Raw genomic sequence first — 20,726 nt, 5'->3', positions numbered from 1 at the left:
TTTTTTTTAGTCAGCGGTGATGGTAGAGATGCTTGGAAGTGTGACAGTGTCATCCTACGTGACACTATCGGGTCAACACACCATCACAGGAGAGAAGAACTTCTTGGGGATGGTGAATTCTTCTCAGGTGTTGGTCGATACCACCATAGATGGTCTCCAGGTCGACCCTCTCACTCTGCTTTTAACTACATCATCCCAGACCCACACAGGTAGTTACCATATTCCCTGTAAACCACTATTCATAAAAATGGGTGGTGGGGGGGGGAGGCTAAAGTACTTAAAATTCAGAAGAGCGTTATCTTTACACATTTAAGATGGTATAAAACTACTTCAAAACTGATTTCTTGCTATTTTTGTACGTAGATTACGCATCCCGCGCGAAATAAGTTACTTTGTGAAGTTTATCACCTAACAATGTCGTGGAACTATACTAGAATTATTTATGGAAACCTGTTTTTTACAGAGCATTTTTGTCCGCACGTCTAATTACGCGAGTGTTCATTTTTCATCCCATTCTCTCTGAGTAAAGAACTTTGATTTGAAAGTTTTACTTGACTATATTATTAATAGCTGTATAGGGGACGTATTTATGGTAATATTTTATAATTTGTGGAATCTAATCAAAGCTTAAATTAAGCTTGCTTAAAATAAATTAGTGAAAAATCAGCGGTACGATATTAAAGCCTATAGTAAAATATTTGTTGGAAAGTTAAGAAATTAATATTTCGTACATCATTTTTGATCTCGGGATAAAAGAATAAATTGTTCGAAGTCTCTGCTCGTATACTGATTCTCAGTAGCAGGCATTCTTAGAAAGATTTTCTCTTTTGTCTAAAATTTTCTAGCAAGGTTTGTCACCTTTAGCGCCACCTCGGATTGGCTTTGCTTAAATACTTGTGTACTTTTGCTACAGAACGTCCGTAAATACTGCTCTGGTAAACACTTCTAAATTGTTACTAGACTGTAGGCGCAGTTTTTTATACGGCATCAACTTTTAAATTGGCGCATCTAACACAAAAAAGGTTCAATGTAGTTTAAGACGACGTAGATGGAAGTTTGAGTTTTTAAATTTTTAAATTTCAATTCCTTGCCGTATCCTAATGCCTCTTGAGTCGTGTTTGTTTTGCTTAACTGTTAGTACGGTTGTGGTGAAAGTGCCAATTTTAAAGATCTTTTTTAATTTGTTAATTAGAGAATACCTCTTAGGATAGCTTTAAAATTCTCAACTCTGGTAAATAGTCTTCAGTGGAAAGTTGATACTAATTTGTGATAATCTTTGAAAGTTTAGGAACCTCGAACGCTGGTTCTTCCCCCCCCCCCCCAAAAAAAAAAATAAAACTGGGAAATGCCAATTCGTATTGCGTATCATCTCAACACTTGAACACTAAGGATTTATTGGATAAACATTGTGTTATAACTGAAATTATACATGTTTTTTTCACTCAAACCTTAGCAATATATTTTAAAGAAAATGGAACATTCTAATTTTAAATATAGCTTTTCTTGCATTGGACTGTTGTTAACCTGATAAATTTTCGTGTCATGGAAATGAACCACCCAAAAATCTTTAAAATGTTAAAAAGAAATCTGAGCTTCATGTGTAAATTTTCAGCTCTTGGCCCTACTTGGGTAAGGAAGGAAAAGGGGGGGGGATAGTTTTTCTAGGCCTCTTAGAAGTTTGATCATACATCCCAGCCATACGAGAGTTGAGCTGCAACTCTTCAGCCAATTAGTGTTCAGGTACTGCTACTGTTAGGGAGTTCCCTCAAGGGAGATTACTTGACGCTGGTGAGGGGCTCTTGATCTAGGGAATTGGATCTGCTCCAGTTCCCTGAATTGAGCCTGAATGCCTTCAATCCCTCCCCCACCCCACATGCGCTGTATAATCCTGTGGGTTTAGTGCTTCCCCATGATTATAATTGTCAGGGAGAGTTGAGGTACTGGGGACAGGATGGATTATTCTGATGGCGCAGACAGCTAAATACGTAGTTATCTCGGGTAAAGCCAGCAGACGTAATGAGTCATGATCCTCATTCCCTGCATCAAGTTTTAGAATATGCACTACCTACTGAGGGTAGTGAATAACTGCTCAAGTTTACGGCTGGCATGAACTCCACACTGCTCTTGTTTCACAGGTCTGGTCAGCTGTACTGACCTCGATGCTGTCGCTGTGAAGATCAGCTCCATCAATAACGTCAACATTAATCAGCTGTTCCAACACCTTGTAACTCGTGATAGCGCTACAGCAATCGCTGGTATTTATTTTCAATTTTGTATTTAAATTTGCAAGGGTTGAGCTCCAGCTCCCAACATTAGTCTAGCTAACGTTCTTTTTATGTAAAAATTAGTTTTGTCCAATCTGGACGTAAAATGTTTTAGAAAATGCCCCATTTCTTAGTTGCGAAGTCTCTCATTTGACCCTTAATCAAAAGTTAACAACGAAGGTGACATCTGCACATATTTCAAAACTAATTTTGAGTAAACATTTACGGTCGTATGTTACATATTTATTTACTTATAAATTTAGCATGACTGCTAGAGAATGTATTTACGTTAGTTTAAAAATTTAAATGCATTCATAGGTCAGATCCGGATACGAAATGACCTATTTTTCTCTGGCAACCTGGAAGTGAACATCACTGCAAATATCGACCTTCTTAATCCTCTGAGAACAGACGAGCCCCGGTTACAAGTGCTAAGTGGTAAGTTTTTATTGTTGCTGCAGTTCCTCAGCACACGCTGGTTATGGCATCTTCGGAGATTAGAAGTCAGAGGCTAGACTCTCCCATTTACTGTGGCTCAAGAATTTAGCGCTTAAAAGGAAAGATTTCAGTTCGCCAGCACTGCTTATTGGTAGTCTGCTAGTGTAAGGTTTTCATGGACTAATTTTGGGAGATTCTGAAAAGTTGCAGAGGTTGGTGGACGAGTTTGGTAGGTTATGTAAAAGGAAATTGTAAGTGAATGTAGGAAAAAGCAAGGAGAGGATAAAAAAAAAATAGGTAACGGAAGATTGTATATCCGATTGGAGGGAGAAGGTATAGAGGTGAATGTGTTCAGGTATTTTGGAGTGGACTTGTCAGCAGATGAGTCTATGAAGGATGAGGTGAATCATAGAACTGACGAGGGGAAAAAGGCGTGTGATGCACTGAAGTCTGCGGAGACAAAGAATTTTGTCCATGGAAGAAAAAGGGGAAATAGTTATACCAACGCTCTTACATGGGTGTGAGGCATGGGTGGTGAATGTTGCAACAAGGCTGGAGGCAGTGGAGATGTCTGAGGGCAGTGTGGTGTGAATATAATGCAGAGAATTCTTAGTTTGAAAACTAGGTGTGGGATTACAAAAACTATCCAGAGGGCTGAGGAGGGGTTATTGAGGTGGTTCGCACATGTAGAGAGAGAATGGAACAAAATAGAACTACCTAATGATTATATAAATCTGTAGTGGAGGGAAAGCTGGATAGGGGTCGGCCTAGGGAAGGTTGGAGGGAAGGGGTAAAGAAAGTTTTGGACTTGGTTTGGGGCTTGGGCTGCCAGCAAGAATGCGTGAACTAGTTAAATACTAGCGAATGGAGAAAAGTGGATTTTAGGACTTTACATGCTGTTGGAGTGTGAGCAGGGTAATATTTATGAAAGGATTCAGGGAAACCTGCAGGCCGGACCGAAGTCCTGATGATGGGAAGTAGTGCCTGCACTCTGAAGGTGGTGGTAATGTTTTATAAGTAGTGTAAGCGCGCCTCTGGCAAGTGGAGTGATTGATGAGTTTTTCTTTTAACGGCCACTCTACCTTGGTGGGGAAACGGCCAATGTGTTAATAACAAAAATTATACATGGTGGACGGTCAGTCCTTGGACTGAACTAGTTACTGAACTAATTTTCTCATGGTGCAGGACATCATCGGGTGGGCGGCGTGAAGTGTCGGTCAACAAGGGTGGCAGGTAAGATCAACGGGGTAGATGTACCTGCGGAGGTGTTCCTGAGTTGGTCTAACGCGATCTACGGTCTCTCTTCAGCAGCCTTCACTCAACTCGACGCTGACTCAATCACCATCAACACTGCTCTTCACACCATCAAGGTCAGCATGCGTGTCTACTCGTCAGTTGCCCTAAATTTTTTTTTTTTTAGGAAGTACCAGTCTTGTAAATGGTACCTATCTGTAGCTGGGGTACTGCTTGATTGTAGAAACAGGTATTTATTTCGGCCGCCGTGCGATTCCAGACAGATGCACCTCATCCCCCCTCATCCCCCCTCATCCCCCCTCATCCCCCCTCATCCCCCCTCATCCCCCCTCATCCCCCCTCATCCCCCCTCATCCCCCCTCATCCCCCCTCATCCCCCCTCATCCCCCCTCATCCCCCCTCATCCCCCCTCATCCCCCCTCCTCCCCCCTCATCCCCCCTCATCCCCCCCGTCCCATGTACCTTGATAACGAGTAAGGCAGTGAGGCACGAGTTGGAAATAAATATCAATTTAAAAGTTGACAACGTAGGACATAGCAGCCCAACTGTTTCAAACTTCCAATAAGAAAGTCCGCTTTGAAATCCTAGTCAATCGGAAGCAGCATTCTGTAGGAGTCCCATAAATATCTCCAAACACTAACACAGAAGCCGCTCAGAAATTGTTATCGGGTTAGATTTGACTTTATTTCCTCAAATTATTTGATCAAAACCAGTATTTCAGTGCCACCCCCCCCCACCTTCCCCTCCTTCCCCTCCTTCCCAATTTCCTTAAAAAGAAATAGCAAATTTAGGACGTACAGGCCAAATTCAATCTTTCCAGAAGTCTTTAGAGAATGTACAAAGAACTCTCGGCACGAATAAGTACGATGAAGGACCTATATTATTGGTAGTGGTTGAAGTCCCTTGATATGTATTCCCTGGAACGCAGGAGATATATACACGATAATATACACTTGGAAAATCCTGGAGGGACTATTCCCAAATTTGCACACTTAAAATCTCTCCCTACGAAAGCAAGACTCGGCAGGAGATGTAAAATCCCCCGATGAAAATCAGGGCAGCCAAAAGTATTAAAAGTGTAAAGGACCCAAAACTTTTCAGCTGCCTCCTAGTACACGTAAGAATTACTGGTAAACCCCCCCCCCCCCTGGCTGTTTCCAAGAAGGCCTTGGACAGGCACCTAAAATCAGTACCTGATCAGCCGGACTAGCTCGTACGTCGGTTTGCGTGTGGGTTTAGCGCCTTCCCTTGATAATTATAAATATTTGACGTATAAGGAATCTAAAAACCCTATTTCAGTAAATAGTTCTTAACCAATGAGATTGGCTCAACCTCTTGGCTCTTGGTCAGTCCTCTATACCGATGCTCTTCAACGCTTTAGTGTAATGTTGGTGCATTAATGAATTTATAATTTATTGTAGCAGACTCGATTTTTGTTAATTGACTACTGTAACTTCGTCTGTGGACACATTCTATCCTCTTGGTAAGTTTTAATACCGCCCACAGGATGGACAATTTTGACACTAAACATAAATCTGAGGATTGAGAGATTCGGTCTGATAATCACCACTTGGCTGACGCTAATCAAAGGTGAAATGTTGGGTCGTTGGTGTTGATCAGTTTTTCTCTCCAAGTCTACTCTTAAACGGGAAATTCGCTATAGCAAAAGAACTTTTCCCCTGTTGCAAGACTTTGTTCAGTCAACTGACTTTAGCTAAGTCTCCTTTAGAGATTGTACAGATCAGTTAAGCTCATAGTAAATGATCCCTCGAAGAAATTTCCTTGACGTTGGTGAGGGGCTCTTGATCTAGGTAATTGGATCTGTGCTTAAGTTCCCTGAATTAAGCCTGAATAACTTACTTCCCCCCCCCCCCACAGGAGCCACATAGTCCCCCTTGATTATAATAATTCGGTAAATAAGCATAGGGTGTATTTTTTACGCAAGATTTTCATATTGGCAATTTTCTTTCACACCATAAACCCTGTCATAGTAATATACAGATTCTTTTATTTCAGGTTACGCATTAATTCAGAAGTAATAACCTTAAAAGTAGCCAGACTCCAGCTTGTATTTTATTTTCCCTCTTGTGCCTTAAACAGTTATAGTTAAACCCCCTCCACCAACGAAATAGTAAGCCTCTCAAATCATTTAGCTAGTATACGGCGTTTAAAATTAACCCTCCTTTACGCCTTTTGATGAAACAAATCATGTTCTTCTGCAATGCCACCTGTCTTGTACTGACTTTTTTTTTTTTTTTTTTTTTAGGGTAATAGGCAGTTTTAGATGTTTATAATCTGGATTTCACTGTCTTGTGAAATACTTGATATTACACAAATGACTTGTCAATTAACAGGTGAGAAATAAGCAGTTAGACGTCCTGCGCGTGTTTGGGGACCAGGAAGTGACTGCCCAGAAGACGTTCACTTCCATGCGCCTCCTTCAGGAGCAAAAGTCGGGAAGTTCAACCTTTTATGAAAGACGTCGGCGTAGTGTGCCTGAGAAGAGTGATCGGGGCTGCGAGTTTCTGGATGAACAAGAACTGACGGAAGACACCCGTCGGGAGGCGCTACTGTGGGGCCTCAGGCGTGTGGCCGCCGCCCAAGACCTGTTGACAATATTTGCTAAAGTCTCTTCTGACAAACTGGCTGTCAGTCAATACAGTATCCCATTCTATACCAAACTTGCTGAAGATGTTGCCTGTGCCTTCTCACAGGTTGACGATGGTGGCATATTTTTGGATCTATATAACGGAGAGTGGAATAAGACAGTTAATTCATCAGTATTAGACTTTCATGTGAATATTACTAATGTTACTGAAAATATTCATAAATATATAGACAAAGTAACTAAGCAGCTTAATGGAATCCACATAGGATGGCATGATATCTTTATGGATTTTAGTGATTCAAAGAAAAATATAATAGCATCTGATGAAAGTCTATTTATTTTAGATCTTTTAATACTTTTATTTAAAAATAATCAAAATGGATCAGAAACAGAAGAATGTAAGTTATATTGTCCAGAAATGTATTCCCACACATCGATTCATAAAAGAGGGGAGAACTGCAGGCTAGTTCTCTCCATCGTCAGCCGAGCATTGAAGAGAATACAGAGATATCCTTCGATAATGGGAACAATGAGGCAATTATCGGGCAATCAGGCCCGGGTGCTTGAGACGGTTGTTGTAGAAAACAATTTAGGGAAACTTTTGGATGCCATTAGGAAAGATGGTAATCTTCGGGGTGACCTTAATGCTTCTGTGCGATGCGGAGTATCTCCCGAGGCTCAGGAAGAACTTCAGGGTGTTTTAACGATGCTAAGGGACTACAGAAAGGTCCTGAAAGAGGCCCGAGATTTCTCCTTCAGTGAAAGAAACTCTGCTACACCAGGTAAATAATGATTAACATTTTACATAACCAGCACAGAGGAGCTTACAACGATGTTTCGGTCCGACTTTGTAAATGGTCAAAGTCGGACCGAAACATCGTCGTAAGCTTCTCTGTGCGGGTTTTGTGCATTGTTCTAGTCATGATATTGTGCCTTAACATTTCCTTAATGCTGACTAACAGAGTACCTTACTTAAAATGAGGTCAATTTTACTTTGCTTAACTAGAGATTCCACAATTTCCCCCTCAAAAATAACTCCTGTAAACTTACTCCTGAACTAACGATGCTAGTGCTCGTCCCATCGAAAAAAGTGCCCTGGAAAGTTTTTTTTTTCCTTACAACGTAGTGTTATGCATTTAGAAGTCTTTTACGTTAGTTATGAGGTAGATCTGTAGCTCAATATACTGTAAACTTTAATGCGTATTAATGAGAGATATTTACTTCTAATTGGCTTAATAATAAGTAGGTTCATTTTAGCATTAGTTTTAAAAGTTGTTTAAGGGGGCTAACACTGCATCTCCAGTATCTGCAAAATAAAACTTTTCTAGTTAACTATGTAAATGGGCGGAGTTGCCTAATGCAGACAGTTAAATGTATAAAAACTAAAAAATATTTATTTCAGATATTCCGAGCACGTCTGCGGAACTGACAACTTCGGCAGATTTGGTTCGCCCTTTCAGCACTGTTAGCGAAGCAATAGCCAGCACGGAAGAAGTGGTTGTATCATTTACTCCTGAACAGACAACTGTATCAAATGTCGTTGGATTAACTGACTTTCCCATAAATAGATCTGGTTTGTTAGGTGTAAACAGTCGTTCATCTGATGCATTCTGGACTGTCCCTGGAAGAAAAGAGGAAAAGGTAACTATCGCCGATACTCTGAAATTACTAGAAGAACTAAAAATCTTATGGCAGGGAATGGTACAGAAGTCTGGCAAGAGCTCTGCCTCAAGAGACGTGCAAGAAACTTTAATTTCCTCAGGAAAAGTAGATGCAATTATAAGCATCTTGAAGCACTATATTCGTGATATCGGTAATAGCAGCGCTACTGAAGTAAGAGCTGTAGTATCTAAATGGAACCTGAGTGATCTGGTATATGAATTTATAACAATGGAGAACGTGTTGTATGATAATCCCGAGCTGATAACGGCTGAGATTGAAGTTAAGATCAATAATATACACACCTTGATTGACGAAGTGGAAGGAATTATTGAAGCTTTCGAAGAAAAATCTAATTCTAAATTAGAACCCCCAGACTTGAAAGGAATTACAAAAGTAGATTCTTCCCTTCTGCTTACTGGGTCGAACGCTACTGCATATGCTAATTTGACTAGGAAAGTGAAAAATAAGGTTTCGACTCAAAAATTGAGGGAAAAAAAAATAAAAGGATCGATGACAACAGTGGATTCTAGTTTACAACAAACTTCAAAGGTACCATTGACAATAGAAACCCCAGCCCTTTATATACCTGCAACATCAGATCAGTCTACAAAAGAAATACATACAATAGACTCTGAACTGGATGCCACGACGTTGGGATTGGCAACAGATAAAATAAACGAGCTTCATTTGTCGACAGATCTCTTGCCACTTTCAGAAGACCCCTCTGTATTCTCTTTCCTGGAAGAGCCCGATGATTTCTTTGTTGGCGATTATAATTCTCTAAATGTGCACGACAACCTCCCCAAGACTGCATCTAATTCAAAACTCGCTGACGCGCGTGTAACTCGTTCCACACACCACACCTCGTTAGAGGAGCCTTTGGTGCCTGAATCCACTAAAGAAGTTTCCTTAGTAATGGAAACCTCTACGACTGATCCCTCAGTGCTAGACACAGCAGAGGTGCCTTCGACGCCACTCTCTCAGGAGGCTGTTTTCTATGACGGTTTTCTTAAACGTGAAGCTTCTGAAGCGTATGACCATTACCGCAAGGATAAATACATCCCAGAGGTTAAGAATTATTTACCACTTCCCGTATCTAACCTGGTTAGCCTCGTTGCCGACTCTGTAATAGCTCTAAGCTCGTCTGTAACGAGACAGTCTTCAGACTGGAATACCAGCTCCTTAAAGAGAGAAGCAAGAACGGAGGACACGGCAGATTTTAGCATAGTCTCAAAGGAGTTTCATTATACTACTGCATCCTACTTCATGCACATGACAACCTTCATAAGCTGCACAGAATGCACATTTTTCGCCTCGCATCATTCTAGTAAGATTTCAAGAACCATGCTAATGCTAGCCACCTCAACCACTGTTCCTGGACACGAGATTGATTTTAATTTAAACACGGCACCAACTACAGATGCTGGTTACACCTTGCATTCTTTTACAAATAAGCTAGACAGCTTCACATACAAACTAAACGGAGCGGTAAATGCGGTCATGCCCGCCGGAAACAAGCACGCTGTGAAAGGAGCTTCCGCAAAGGAAAAGCTTTCGGTTACGGGTCCTGAAACCCCCTCGTTGGGGGTAACCCGACTGGCAGATGAGCATGAAAGTGTAAAGTCTCTTCAAAAGAGAGGCGTAACTGACGATCTTATCGAATTAAAGTCTGTCCGAGTAGAGGAACATCCAGGGACATTCAGCACAGATAAAATAAGCGGATATAGCTTTCCACCACATGGTTTGAGTACAGACTTTCAACCCACCATGAAGCAGTATTATCGTGACAGTCCTGCACAAACGATCAGTTTTGCTACTTTCTTTGTGACGGACACTCTTCAAAAGAGCGAAGTATCGTTTGATGAAGACCAAAATAATGATTGTTCAAAACCAGAAAGGGATTCAACGAAAAACTTTGCCCACACCTCGACATCTCTCTACCAGACCAGTTCCCGGACCTCTCGGTACATAGACGGTTCGCTGAACGAAAGCAATGTGATGAACATAGTCAAGGAATTCCATTATACCACGGCCACTACTCGCTTGAAATACTTGACAACGTTTATTGACTGCACAGGCTGCATATTCATGTATCCAACTTCATGTGAAAGTGCCGTGTTTAGGATGAGAGGTGCAAGTGCTATTTCTGGCACCGCTATACACTTTGAGACAGGCGAGAAGACACACGAAGGTTCTGCTCCAACTGGAATGATTCACATAACTATTCAGACAAATATTTACCAGTGTGCTGTTGCATCGAGCTTGTCTAAGCTCTCTCCTCAAGAAGGCACGTTTTGCTTCTCTTTAAAGAGCGATGGCAAAGTTGCATCCAAGCAACTCGAACAAATTGCGCCCTCTCGGGTTATCCATGTTCAATCTTCACATATTAGCATAACTACACCTGTTCATACTAAATCGCTTGTGAAATACACTCCTGAAGAAATTATGGGCCGTGAAAGATCAGAAATAGAACCTGATTCAACTGAACTTTTCCCAATAGGGAATTCCTCTGTGCCCTTCCAAAGTCCTTCTGTACCCATCCTAGAACTCTTTACACAATCAACTGTAGTAACGTATCTAAAGCAGAAGACTTTCTCCAGTTACACTGTACCTGAGCCGCCTTACACACGCTCCAGAGAAATACTGCCTGCATCTTACCCAGCACCACCAACTGTGTCCTCTCCGCCTCTGCCCCCTGCACCAGCCGTGCCCTCTCTGCCTCTGCCCCCTGCACCAGCCGTGCCCTCTCCGCCTCTGCCCCCTGCACCAGCCGTGCCCTCTCCGCCTCTGCCCCCTGCACCAGCCGTGCCCTCTCCGCCTCTGCCCCCTGCACCAGCCGTGCCCTCTCCGCCTCTGCCCCCTGCACCAGCCGTGCCCTCTCCGCCTCTGCCCCCTGCACCAGCCGTGCCCTCTCCGCCTCTGCCCCCTGCACCAGCCGTGCCCTCTCCGCCTCTGCCCCCTGCACCAGCCGTGCCCTCTCCGCCTCTGCCCCCTGCACCAGCCGTGCCCTCTCCGCCTCTGCCCCCTGCACTAGCCGTGCCCTCTCCGCCTCTGCCCCCTGCACCAGCCGTGCCCTCTCCGCCTCTGCCCCCTGCACCAGCCGTGCCCTCTCCGCCTCTGCCCCCTGCACCAGCCGTGCCCTCTCCGCCTCTGCCCCCTGCACCAGCCGTGCCCTCTCCGCCTCTGCCCCCTGCACCAGCCGTGCCCTCTCCGCCTCTGCCCCCTGCACCAGCCGTGCCCTCTCCGCCTCTGCCCCCTGCACCAGCCGTGCCCTCTCCGCCTCTGCCCCCTGCACCAGCCGTGCCCTCTCCGCCTCTGCCCCCTGCACCAGCCGTGCCCTCTCCGCCTCTGCCCTCTACACCAGCCGTGCCCTCTCCGCCTCTGCCCTCTCCGCCTCTGCCCTCTACACCAGCCGTGCCTTCTCCGCCTCTGCCCTCTACACCAGCCGTGCCTTCTCCGCCTCTGCCCTCTACACCAGCCGTGCCCTCTCCGCCTCTGCCCTCTACACCAGCCGTGCCCTCTCCGCCTCTGCCCTCTACACCAGCCGTGCCCTCTCCGCCTCTGCCCTCTACACCAGCCGTGCCCTCTCCGCCTCTGCCCTCTACACCAGCCGTGCCCTCTCCGCCTCTGCCCTCTACACCAGCCGTGCCCTCTCCGCCTCTGCCCTCTACACCAGCCGTGCCCTCTCCGCCTCGGCCCTCTCCACCAGCCGTGCCCTCTCCGCCTCGGCCCTCTACACCAGCCGTGCCTTCTCCGCCTCCTACGTACATATCTTGTGACAATATTTCCATTTACTACATCGAAGATCCCAAACGGTTGAACTTGATGATCTTGAAGTTGCAGTTTGTCAAAAAATATCTCCAGTCTCTGGAAGCTACTCAGTTGCGACTACTAACAACTGGTCCAGTTCTAGAGGACTCTAAAGTAGCTAACAGCCTCCTCTTGACGAGTGAGAGTGTGCGCAAGACTATAGAAGATCTCATCAGATCTCCCCTGCCAACGGCCCGAGGTCTGGACCTCAACGTGTTGCAGACAGAGGCTCGTGACTTGGCAATCGGTGTCACTTTCGGCACCACTGCCGGGTTAGTCTTTCCTCCGGAGCTAGTGAGAAGTCTTGAGGAGTTGGGCGATCTTGCTGCAGTTGGTACGATGAAGGTGGAAGAGTCCTTGGTGTGCCTTGAGACAAAATGGGAAAGCTTCGTTTATTCTGAAAGGTCTTTCAGGAGACTAGATGCTGAAAAATCCTATACTTTACCTAGCAGGAAGTTCTCCGCTGCTCCTGGCGAAACATCAACACAGCCTGCGTATATACCTGATAAAACAGACCCTGTGTTTATCACTCGCAAAACCGCCACATCAAAGGAGTTTGTATACATCCCTGTGAAAACCTCAACAAAGCTTGCATATGGTCCTAACATAACTTCATCTGGGTTTACCTATGTGCCTGGCAAAATTACATCTGCAAAACCTATTTACATCCCTGGCGAGATCACCACAGAACCGAAACCAACGCATTCTGCATTGAGAGAGATTATCGACGCTACATACAAAAGATCAGATTACACTCCCGCACCGGTAGACAAAGAATCGGTGACACAAGAACCAGTAGGAAAACCTCGTCTGCTGGGTCCTTGGATCACATCGTCTAGCTCCTGGGTAGACGGGCTAGTGTGTGGTTACAAGTTGGCACATTTTCTTCAGAGTTCTGTGTACTCTTCAAGAGACCAGGTTATCTACATTGGTAAGTCCGATCTCGCTAGTTCAGATTCAGAATGGCTTTTAGTATTAGGTTATCAGTGTGCATACACTGCTTATAAATCTCACTCTCCGCTAGGTTAATTTAACACGATGGTCGGGTTTATGGTTTGAACTTAAGGGAACCAGGGGATGTTTTCAATGGCAGTGTACTCACGCCGATGGGTGCTTTCTTGCTTAATTAACTAAGAACTCGGCATCTTTTGGTATAAATGGTGGGAATATTTTTTCCTTCTAAATTTGCTTGTGCTTCTTGCGAAAGACACTGACAATTTTTAAAAACGTGGATTACAGAATGAGAAATTCAGAATTTGCTTTCGTTGTGATTTATGCAAGTGTGAATAGGTGGTGACAGTAACAAGTTGGTACTGATGTAAATTCTACATAATTCTATTAAAGAAATATTAAAGCACAGGTTCTAGGACAAAATGTGCGTAGTAAGAGTGAATCTTCCTGTCAGTTACTGTTGACAGAACATAAATATCTACAGAGGCTGCTGGAAGAGGTATTGTACACAGTGGTGCATTTAACTATTAGCTTCATTCGGTATAAAATAAAAAAAAAAAAATTTTATGGTTTAGGAGATTGAAATTTATGAAGTTTCCCCTTTCAAAATCTTTAAATTTTAAGTGAAGTAGGTTCAAGGTTTTAATTTAGTAGGTTATTTCAATCATTATTTTAGTTTCACTTAACCGTTTCCTGTAATTACAATTCAACAGTTGCGCATAATTACTAAACTACAAAGTGGAGTGGTAACAACGTTAGTCATTCATGCAAGATTATCTTAAGACTACAAGGTAATGATCCTCTGACTTTGAAGTGTAAAAAAAAAAAAATATCCGATAAATCGGCTAATGTTTAACCAGTTAGTCGTCAAAAACCAGTGTCAAGACGTGCTTTGTTGTTGTAAAGTCTGCCACTTACCTATAACACACTATATTACCATTTTTGATAGTGGGAGCGGAGCGAGATGAGGGTACTAGCTTGTCACCACTGAATTTTAGGTTTGAAGTTGTAGCTTTAAACATCAGTTATCCTGCTGTTGAAGGTCATCTTGAGAATATTCAAATCAATTAATGCCCCCCTAATTTTTACTTTCAATCTCTTAGCGAGGGTAAAAAGCACGCAATTAAGCTTTATAAACATAAGTTGTGATTTAATGGGAACATTTCACTGCAAACATTTCAGAGATTACCCTCAACAGGCTGACTTTCATAAATTAAATGTTTTGTCAAGTGTTTTTAGTGCATTTTCAGTGTATTATAAATGTAGTCAGTTGTTCCTCCTTTACCATGAGCATTTTATCTCCTGGAGATCAAAGAATCTCAACCATATATTCAAATTTTTTGGAAAATGTGATTTAAAAAAAAAAAAAAAAAAAAACTTTGGCATGTTTACCTTACGTATACAGCAACAAGACAAAATAAATTTCATTAATGCATGTGTTTTCGTCCTTTCTTGATCCAGTGACCAATATGGCAAAACTAAGGAACATAGTTTTCGAGTCTCTCCTGGAAGTGGGAACGGTCAAGGGCATGTCGATGGACCGGCTGGTTGAACGTGGCGTTCATCTCGATAATGCTTCAATCACCATCTTGTTGACGTTCACTCGGACTGTTAACGCAAGTTTTCATTTGGAATATAATGCTTGTTTTCTCTAGAGATTTAATGCATTATGCATAGGGAGTCTGTTTACCTTTAAGGGAATGAAAACTGCAACCGTTGAAAAATTACCTGTTGTAAAATTTTAAGTTGTGGAGAATTGTATATGTACAGGAGTTTGTAGTGTACGAGTGCATGAATGTGTACAATGTGTAAACAGGGATATAGTATGTGTACAGTATGCTTGTATGTATGTGGCAGGTGTATATACGTTTGTATAATACGTACATATTACATACACGCAGTATGTATTTTTATATGCGCACATGCTGACTTTTTTCCCCTAACGTATTAAACGTGAATATTGTAGTTCACTTGAATACTCTAAAAATAAAGCATTTTCTTTTAAATTCGTTAGTGCAATGTAACTTTGAAGCTGTTTTATAACTTAAGCAAGTTGTTAACAGATTGGTGGGGAAGTCCAGGGTGAGAGCATCAACGGTGTACCAGCAGTCTCTTACCTCACCCTTCACGGCCACCACACACTGTTGCCGCCAATGAAGTTCAGGGTGAGTATCAGACTTTAACCCCAACACCCCCAACCAGGTGCCGACCATTCGTGGCCAGTGTCTTCCTAATTAGCTCTATTCTACCATACCATGGGTGGTCCCCCCCCCCTTTCCTTCCATTTCCGTCATCTCAGCTGACTCTATATATTTAAAGTGCAATATTATAGCGAAAAATATTACATAACACCAGAATAGAGGGCTTAAGGATTAATTTCCTCTGCTAGTGTTGATTAACTATCCCTTCAGCGGTAGAGATTTCTAGAGACAATAGTTGTGTAGTAATGAGCATCCATAGTGTTATGAGTAAGGATTTTTATTTATAGCAAATTACTACTGAATGGAACCTTTACTTCAGAACTTAGCAGTTGAAGGTCGTGTTAGTGTCATGTCGAGTGTCAATAACATTGATCTGGTGGAGTTGAGCAGGAGCGTAGCACTGACCACCTCTGACACTCAAGAGTTACTTTCACCTATCGTCTTCATTAACGTGGCTGCTGAAAGGTAAATCAGTACTTCCTCACACGTCTCTTCTAATTTCAGCAGGTGGCTTCTGCTCTGGTTAGATTATTCGTGATGAGTGGGTTATTGTAGTCAAGCTCCAATTAAGCAGATTTAATCTGCTCCATGCATGTGTAACTTGGAATAGATGAAATCTGAGATTAAAAAAATACTGATAAGTATTGTCCTAGTTACTGTTGATACCTTCAAATTTAGATATCAACATTGATTATATACTTTTTTCTGGTAGGTTGCAATGCGAGACGGGCCACTTGGCAGGTGTAAAATTACAAGACCTTGTACTTTTAAATGATAGCGCTGTGATTACAGGTATGTTGATTAGGTAAATGTTAATCTGCGTACTGCAAAGATAGTATTTTATAATTAAATTGTCCAGAAAAACTTCACTATTCTGATAAAAGTGGAAGTACTTGATCAATTTTTATTTTTCGTGCTGCTTTAGTTCTTCTGTGGTTCCACACAGGAAGGAAGTTGTTCCAGCAACTGGTTGTGAGGGAAGGCGGGATGAAGGCAGGACCCATCACGGTGGATTTCATAAATAGTGTTAATATCACCTCGCTCTTACATCACTCCCTCAAGAAGAACCAAAGTAAGCACAGTAACACTAGTTATTCTGCAGCTGGAGGGATGTCACTATCTTGGGAGAAGATTGGGGGAGAGGGGGGGCGGCCAGATGTAGATAGGTGGGTCAGTATCTGGGCGAGAGGATGTTAATGGGGAAAAAAATATTGGAGGGGTGGGGGGAGGGGTTAATTTTAGGCAAGATTCTTTACCTGACAACTTTAACCAGCCTAGTGATTTACTACCAATATAGCTTAAATAAAACTATTTAAGCCGTGTACACTTGGGTCTATCGATGTGTAGTAATCTTGTAATTTACCTTTTTAAATTTGTAGGGATTACCAAAGTAATGAAGCTTGTCAAAAGAATAAAATTTAGTAACATTCAGGTGCGGCAGCAGCCCTATTTTATGAAGGTATTGCGTGAGTGAATCTTTTTGGTATTCTTTGCTGCTTTTCGACCTCTACTTTCTAGGTGGAGTTCAGATAGTCTCCGGGAACTTCCACTTGAGGCAGCTGGTAGTACTGCAGACGCTAACTACCAGAGGCTTCACCACTTACGATCGCAAGGGCCAGCTGAGTGTCTTTCACTTAAACAGGCAAGTTTTCATCCAACTAAACTTGCCAGTCATTGGGTTTAATGGTAAACTATTAATTTATTCATTTAGCCTACAAAGTTCTGGTCTAATTTTATCTAAATTACTCGACTGTATACAGGTCAGTTTTATCTGCCAAACTGCGTAGATACGGAAGACAACCACAAAGATTACTTCCTGTTATCCTTACTCTTGCCAAGAAGTGTACATGAGCCGCTTTTAAAATATTGAAGAAAATGTGTACACTTGTTACTGTTTCTTTGAAATACTTGTCAATATTACCAGGTATAAATTGATTAACTTCTGCAGTTAAATAGGAATGACCATTATACATGGCAGGCGTCGTAACTAGTCGTTCAGCGTTTAGACACTAATGGAGAGGAAGAGGGAGGGGTAAATCTTGTCCTAGAAAAGTCTTGGCTAAGCTTTAATCAAAATAGTGGGAAGGCAACTGAATACCTTGCAGGTATTCAGTTGCCTTGCAGTAACCTTGCCATTCACTTAACATTCACAGAAAATAACCGGCTGGTTATTTTCTGTGAATGGTAAGTATTAGTACTTTAATTTTTCTTGTCTCCTTCCCTTAAAGGAGAGGTGACCTGATGTTCATGAGTGTTTGATCTAAGTAAAAACTACCCTCTTTGGATAAGTTGTTTGCCATCATACTGTTGTAAACTCAGGCTGACAGTGATTGAAAAGCATGCAAGCATTCATATTCAATGCACTTAAGTGCATAATTATTGATACTCGAAATCTTTTAGTAGCAACGCCGCAGAATTTTAAATTTTGTAATTTGACATGTTTGTGCTTAGCCCTGTTAAAGTAGATATTAGCCCTGAAGCATCAAACAAACGGTCTTTTCCCCATTCAGTTTCCAACGCCATAAACACTTCTGAATGCTGGTGACTTTCTCAAATGAACTGGAGCTGTCCTCCTTCGGATCTAACATGATTGCCTCCCAGTACCCCCAGGGCACTGGATGACCCTTAAGGGTTTCCGCAGATGTATGGTAATTTGACGCCCCCACAGGTTTGGTGCTTCCTTAGGAACTAATAGTTTCCCCCCCCCCTGAACAGGGCAGCAGAGAGACTGGTGTACATGAACCAGACCACCACTATCACCGCCACTCTGTATCCGAGAGGCACTACCTCTGTCACCTCGCTTACCTACCTAGGTAGGTGGTACTTAGTTGCAATTCCTAAATTCATTTTTTTTCCGCCTCATCCCCCTTCTCACCTTGGTTAATCGCCACCTCTGACTCTTTAATATTAACCCTTCATGAGACTCCTGTCTTGAAGTACTTTCGCCTTTCAGAATATCCTCTTCTGCTGTTTATAGAAAAACATGACTTCTGAATGTTCTGTTTAATATTAATGTATCTTGCATTTGTCAAGAGATCTATAAAAAAATACCCATTACGTTTACAAGTAAATAAGATTGCTGTATCATTCTATTTTTGGCAGACATGTTTGACGGTGTCCCCGCGTCACGGTACAGGGACGGCTGGCTGCTCAAGACTAACCAGCAGACAATGAGGGGTCAAATGACCGTAGCCAGCATGACCTCAGGCCATGCTAAAACAGCTTATGGTGTTAAAGTGCAAGGAGTCGAACTTGTTTATTTTGCCAATGCGTGCGCTCTGGTTGATGTATCTGAAGTCATCAGATATCCTCTGAAGTTTAGTAAGTTGGCACAACCCTGTCATGTTCTTGTCCCAAATAATTTTAAATATCTAAAGAAAAAAAAAAGCGCTAAACCCACAGATGGTGTGGGGGGTTCCACTCAGAGGTGTCCTGAAGACCCTCTCCCTAATTTAACCTAAAATGGTAAAAAAAAAGCTTATCACGGGCGGAGATAGAACCCGCGGTCAGTCATAAAACTCCAAACCGACGCGTTAACCGCTGGCCCAGTGGCTAACGCGTCGGTCTGGAGTTTTGACTGACCGCGGATTCTATCCCCACCAGTGGTATGGTTCGTTCGTAGTGTCATTACGATTTCGTGAAAGTTAAATGGTAATGGGGTCCATTCGATTGTGCCCTGAAGACCCCCCCCCCTCCCCACTGACCCTGCGTAACCTTAACTTGGTAGGGTTTGAGCGGCTTACACGAACTAAAAACCCCATCACCCCATTTGGCTTAAATAGGGAGATTTTCTTTAATCCTTAATTTTTCTTATGGAAACAAAGCATATATTCAATCTTTTGCAATGATTTATAAAAGTTGTATTAATTGGGAACTGTGAAACAATGATCCCCAACAATAAAACGCATTAACTGTTGTATCAGGGCGCAAACAGTGATTGTGTGAATGATGAAAGTGTTTGAGTCGCTCTACCTGATGATGATGGCCGACGTGTTGAAAAAATACACTAAAGTGATAAAAGAAATCTAAAAAAAAAGCTTGGTAAACAAATAGTCACTTTTCCAGAACATTCTCGTAATATATTTAGAAGTAATATCGAAATGTGTGTAAATAGGACGGTAAGTCATTTAACGAGGCGTAAATACACAAGATTGAATGGAAATCACTTGAACGTGCTAATGCTGTTCCACCCAAGCATATAATAAAACTTTGCTAATTATTCCTTGCCTTTAGTAAGTTACTGCTGTACTAAAACACAAATTAGTCATGCTTCTTTAGCCATCTAATAAATTTCTCAGACGAAGTATCTGCGGACTGGGTGAGCGTAAATGGTCTTGTGCAAGGCTGGGATTTGTCTGAGGATGCCATCCTTTCCACCACGTCTCTCTCAACCTTCACCGCAACCAAAACTTTCCTGGCCACAGTCACCATCTCCGGCAACTTTCAAGCATTAGACATAAATGGTTTTGATATTAATAAGCTTTGTGCTCGGGTAGTACAAGATTCCCTCACTATCTTCGGTAAGTAAAGTTTTCAGTCACCTGTGCAATCCTGTAGTTGAGTATTTAGTGCGAAAGTTATTTCTTTATAAAATTACCAAAAATTAATATCCAGCAGAAATCAATCTTCACTGGTTGCAGGTACTGTGAGGCTGGTGACAGGTGCTACTGCGAGTACCGTACGCGTTAAGGAGCACTTGATCACTGAGGCGGCAATGGAAGAGTACTGGCTCCTTGACACTAACACCGATCTGCTCCCTACTGTTAACTTCATGAACCTGGATGTTCAGCACGTTGCTCTGAAGGACACGGTGAGAAGTTGTCCCCCCCCCCCCCTTTTTTTTTTTAATCTCGGGAAGTTAGATATTTTAAGGGGGGTTGAAATATTTGTATTTTCATTAAAGGTTAAGGGATTTGTTACCCTTGTTACGGCAGTTGAGGTGAACCTTCAAAATTGTGAAGAGATTTGCTGCTTGACAGTATCCCTTCCTCAGGGAGATAATTTTACTGTGCTAAAACTGGTATATAGTAAGTTTACTAGCAACTAAGTCATATCTTTAGGAGATATGAATAGACATTAAAGGGCAGTAATTAATCTGCTTAGAGGCTTAGTACTGCATAATGCTTTATGCAGTGTTACACTTAGAAATTAGGGTGCATTTTTTTTAGCCTTGAAAATTTCGAAGTTATTTGTGTATAGTTAAAATATTAATGTGGCAACGTGGTCTTACAGGTGAATGGTGTGAACCTTTCCGAGTGGAGTTCTCAGGTTGTAAGAAAGACCGGTCCTAGATGGCAGGTGATCCCTGGGCAAGTTTACATGGATATACTGAGTGTTCACAATCTCTTCACTCCCCGGGTTCTGGTAAGTTCAGTTCTGTAATGAAATATGATTCTAGTAATAATTTAAAGTTCATATAAAAAAAAAAATTTAACTTGATTATTAAATACGTCCTTTTATAAGATATGAATTTCAGTTGGTTAGCATATAGCTCTGATAAATGGCTGTTCTCTGCCTGTAATACAATAGTTTTCAGGG

At 42.3% G+C, this 20,726-nt stretch overlaps 1 protein-coding gene across 1 annotated transcript in view; it reads left to right on the top strand.

The window, feature by feature from the left end:
• LOC128705882 (uncharacterized) overlaps positions 1–20,726 on the top strand; it is a 67,100-nt gene that overhangs the window by 29,542 nt on the left and 16,832 nt on the right. The window contains exons 16-32 of the mRNA XM_070083689.1: positions 11–209; positions 2,136–2,255; positions 2,583–2,702; positions 3,888–4,072; positions 6,311–7,346; positions 7,967–12,967; positions 14,449–14,603; positions 15,051–15,152; positions 15,508–15,653; positions 15,901–15,980; positions 16,135–16,260; positions 16,707–16,830; positions 17,904–18,001; positions 18,291–18,509; positions 19,487–19,708; positions 19,829–19,998; positions 20,421–20,552. Of these exons, the coding sequence (XP_069939790.1) occupies positions 11–209; positions 2,136–2,255; positions 2,583–2,702; positions 3,888–4,072; positions 6,311–7,346; positions 7,967–12,967; positions 14,449–14,603; positions 15,051–15,152; positions 15,508–15,653; positions 15,901–15,980; positions 16,135–16,260; positions 16,707–16,830; positions 17,904–18,001; positions 18,291–18,509; positions 19,487–19,708; positions 19,829–19,998; positions 20,421–20,552 (8,235 nt within the window). The remainder of the gene's footprint in view (positions 1–10; positions 210–2,135; positions 2,256–2,582; positions 2,703–3,887; positions 4,073–6,310; positions 7,347–7,966; positions 12,968–14,448; positions 14,604–15,050; positions 15,153–15,507; positions 15,654–15,900; positions 15,981–16,134; positions 16,261–16,706; positions 16,831–17,903; positions 18,002–18,290; positions 18,510–19,486; positions 19,709–19,828; positions 19,999–20,420; positions 20,553–20,726) is intronic.

This window comes from Cherax quadricarinatus, chromosome 10 (assembly GCF_038502225.1).
Source record: "Cherax quadricarinatus isolate ZL_2023a chromosome 10, ASM3850222v1, whole genome shotgun sequence".
NCBI classification, from domain to species: domain Eukaryota; kingdom Metazoa; phylum Arthropoda; class Malacostraca; order Decapoda; family Parastacidae; genus Cherax; species Cherax quadricarinatus.
This window is presented reverse-complemented; position numbering and strand designations above follow the sequence as displayed.